The sequence below is a fragment of the Gossypium hirsutum genome, chromosome A13, assembly GCF_007990345.1.
Source record: "Gossypium hirsutum isolate 1008001.06 chromosome A13, Gossypium_hirsutum_v2.1, whole genome shotgun sequence".
NCBI lineage: Eukaryota > Viridiplantae > Streptophyta > Magnoliopsida > Malvales > Malvaceae > Gossypium > Gossypium hirsutum.
In genome coordinates this window covers 80,392,417-80,395,858 of record NC_053436.1, presented here as the reverse complement: position 1 = coordinate 80,395,858, position 3,442 = coordinate 80,392,417, and the positions used below count along the sequence as shown (strand labels likewise).

Here is a 3,442-nt window from a genome sequence, read left to right as displayed (position 1 = left end):
GTGACAGTTGTTAATTTATAAGTTAGAAGCAACCCAAAGTCTAATCTAACCTTATGTAATCTTACCCCACCAAACATAGAACATTATGCTAAAAAAGCGGTGACCAATTCAAGGAGAAAATAAACGTAAAACATGGGGTGGGAGTTAAAAAGAAAATTATCATACAAATTTGGTCGGTCAGTCAATTATCAATATAATAAAGAAGATTATCCCATTCATTATGTGGGGTCCTAACTAACTTCACTAGAAACTTTGAAATTTAAAATAAAACGAACAGATGGACCATTGATTCAAACAACAAAATCCCGGTCAGGTGTCAAACACCGACTTCCAAACATGGAGATGACACATGGCGTTGGATTGTCACCCCACAGGCACTAAATATAGTGGACCCTACCTTTATCTTTGCAACCCTGAATTACCGACACCTCTTGGATTACGTGGCCGTTTCACAGTGGACTCAACACTACCCCACTCCCATTCCCCTATTGAGCACCGCCTGCCACGTGTGTTTGTTTGTTGGATGTTAGTTAAGCTGTTGTTAATAAGACGAAACGAAATAAAAGTAATAATTAGTGAATAGTGTCCCATCACATATGGACTTGCAAAGTGAGACGTACTTGAATAGACTGATTAACTTTTATGATAAGAATTTATATTTGGATGAGGGCATATTTTTGTGAATGAATTTGTAAAGGAATTTAAATAAAATTTAGATTTGATGCAGAGTTGTTAAAGAATCCCAAGTCAATATGTATATATTAAAAGTATAACAAAATTTATTGAAATTTATATACCCTATCAATATTTCTTATTAAAAAAAGAAATATTATCGCTTTACCTTTTGGGTTGGCCAACACGTTGTTTAGATTCCTATATAAGCCCCCCCTCCCCACATCCTTCAGCAACTCAAACTTCCACTTGCATAATACCAACTACCAAACCAAAACACCAATTTCCCCTCAAAAGTAAAAATCCCAACCTCATTTTCCTTCAAACCAAACACACCCTTTTACCATCATGGCCCCTAACATCACCACTACCAAAGCTGCCACTATCACTGCCAAGGCTCCCGAGAGGGCTTATGTTACGTTCTTGGCTGGGAACGGAGACTACGTCAAGGGCGTGGTGGGTTTAGCCAAGGGACTGAGGAAGGTGAACAGCAAGTACCCACTTGTGGTGGCGCTTTTGCCCGACGTCCCAGAAGACCATAGGAAGATTCTGGTGGATCAGGGCTGCATAATCCGGCAGATCGAGCCTGTGTACCCACCTGAGAACCAGACCCAGTTTGCCATGGCTTACTATGTCATCAACTATTCCAAGCTGCGTATCTGGGAGGTATATTTTCATATCTTCTCTCTTTTTTTTTAAAATGTTTGAAAATGAATAATTTTCTTAAGTTTTTATATTCAAAAAAAAAATCTGCAGTTTGTGGAGTATTCCAAGATGATATACTTGGACGGAGACATCCAAGTATTCGATAACATAGACCACTTGTTTGACATGGAAGATGGTTACTTTTATGCTGTGATGGACTGTTTCTGTGAGAAAACATGGAGCCACACCCCTCAGTACAAGATCGGCTACTGCCAGCAGTGCCCTGATAAGGTCCAATGGCCTTCGCAGCTTGGTCCTAAACCTCCTCTTTACTTCAACGCTGGAATGTTTGTATATGAACCTAGCCTTTCTACATATAAGGACCTCTTGACTACCCTCAAAGTCACCCCTCCTACCCCATTTGCGGAGCAGGATTATCTGAACATGTACTTTAAGGACATTTACAGGCCCATCCCTCCCATTTACAACCTGGTGATGGCCATGCTATGGCGCCACCCTGAAAACATTGAGCTAGACAAGGCCAAGGTGGTTCATTACTGTGCTGCTGGCTCCAAACCCTGGAGGTATACCGGCAAAGAAGACAACATGGACAGGGAAGACATTAAGACTTTAGTGGCTAAATGGTGGGAGATTTACGATGATGAGTCGCTTGACTACAACAATGTCGTGGCTTCTGGCCAAGCAGCAGAAACTGATGGGGATAAGCAAAGCGGCCTGCAATTGCTTTTGGCAGCGTTGTCAAAGGCCGGCGGCTTTGTTCACCGTATTAACGCCCCTTCCGCTGCTTAATTTGGTGACGATACAGATTAGTAATACAAAACAATCCATCTAAGCTAAAGCAGTGTAGGAATGAATGTAAATTTGTTCAATTTTTTTCTTGTTTGTAGTATGTATTTGATCTGTCCTTCCATTTTTAAAATGGACAAATGATTTATCATCAGGAACATAAGGACTGTTATATGTTGTCCTTGTGTCTGGTTTGATTTTTTTTTTTACACAAAAATGAATATTGGTATACTATTTATGGGATACTATATAGTTTTTTCTTTTAAATTTATTATTCAACCTCCGATGCACCAACCTTTTTCCCAGAAGTTGAATAATGAAGTAAATAAAACCAGCCCTTGTTTGATGGGCTTGTCACATACAAGTGAGGAGGTCTGCATCTTCCAGGAAAAACACCAAGAGCATAATATAATGAAAATTTTTGACGGAAAATACTAAAAAAAAATAAAAATTTCAACATTTTAAGAATAGAGATTAAACATCATATTTTGTGAAAATACAATAACTAAGGAGGTATTTTAACCTAAAAAGATTTAAGATTAGTGACAACTTTTTCTTTTAACAAATTAAGAACATTAGGCTTCAGCCCAGAATGATAGTATTTCTCATGCAAAAATATTCAATGGACACCTGCGTTGCACCACACGCACAATCCATCGACCAATCCAAATCAATTAGGTTTCAAAAGCATAATGACATTCTTAACCCTCCTCAAACTATTAAAAAAAATCATTTCAGTTTTTATTTTCTTATTTTAGCCCTTTAAAATTTTAATTTTTATCAAATTGATCAGAATTAGACAAAAAAGTTAATGAATTGTTAACTTTATTCAGATGATTGTCTAGATGATGTGACCGTTTATATGTATATCATGTCAGCAATTAATTAATTGTTAAAAAATTTTAAAAATTATATAAAAATTCAAAAATTAATATTATAAAAAAATTTAAAATATAATTTATAAGAAACAAAAAAATTAAAGAATATATTCAATAAAAAATCAAAAAGAAAATTGTAACAAAATTTTGAACACATTCCACATCAAAATTAGCATTCCAGTATTTCATAACAAAACAATTCTTTCTATACATCTCTCTAAGCACCCGAACAACTTCAATGAGTTTTAACAATAATGAGATTATAACTAAAGAAAAATTCCATAAAAAAGAAACACCACAAAAACAGGACAAACGAACAAAGTCGCAAATTCGCTTCAGACATTCAAAATTCTCTCATTCCCTCCATGGCGCCCTTCAATCCCTATTGCAAATCCAAATAAAAAATAAAAACAAATGGCAGCTTTCAAATCCGATTTCAT

General features: G+C 36.1%; 1 protein-coding gene across 1 annotated transcript; it reads left to right on the top strand.

The window, feature by feature from the left end:
* Nucleotides 1–708: 708 nt before the first annotated feature.
* On the top strand, nucleotides 709–2,367 carry LOC107893739 (galactinol synthase 2). The gene is made up of 2 exons (XM_016818809.2): nucleotides 709–1,338; nucleotides 1,429–2,367. The coding sequence occupies exons 1-2, from the start codon at nucleotides 1,021–1,023 to the stop codon at nucleotides 2,125–2,127; spliced, it is 1,017 nt and encodes a 338-aa protein (XP_016674298.2). The 5' UTR covers nucleotides 709–1,020; the 3' UTR covers nucleotides 2,128–2,367.
* The last annotated feature ends 1,075 nt before the right edge of the window (nucleotides 2,368–3,442 follow it).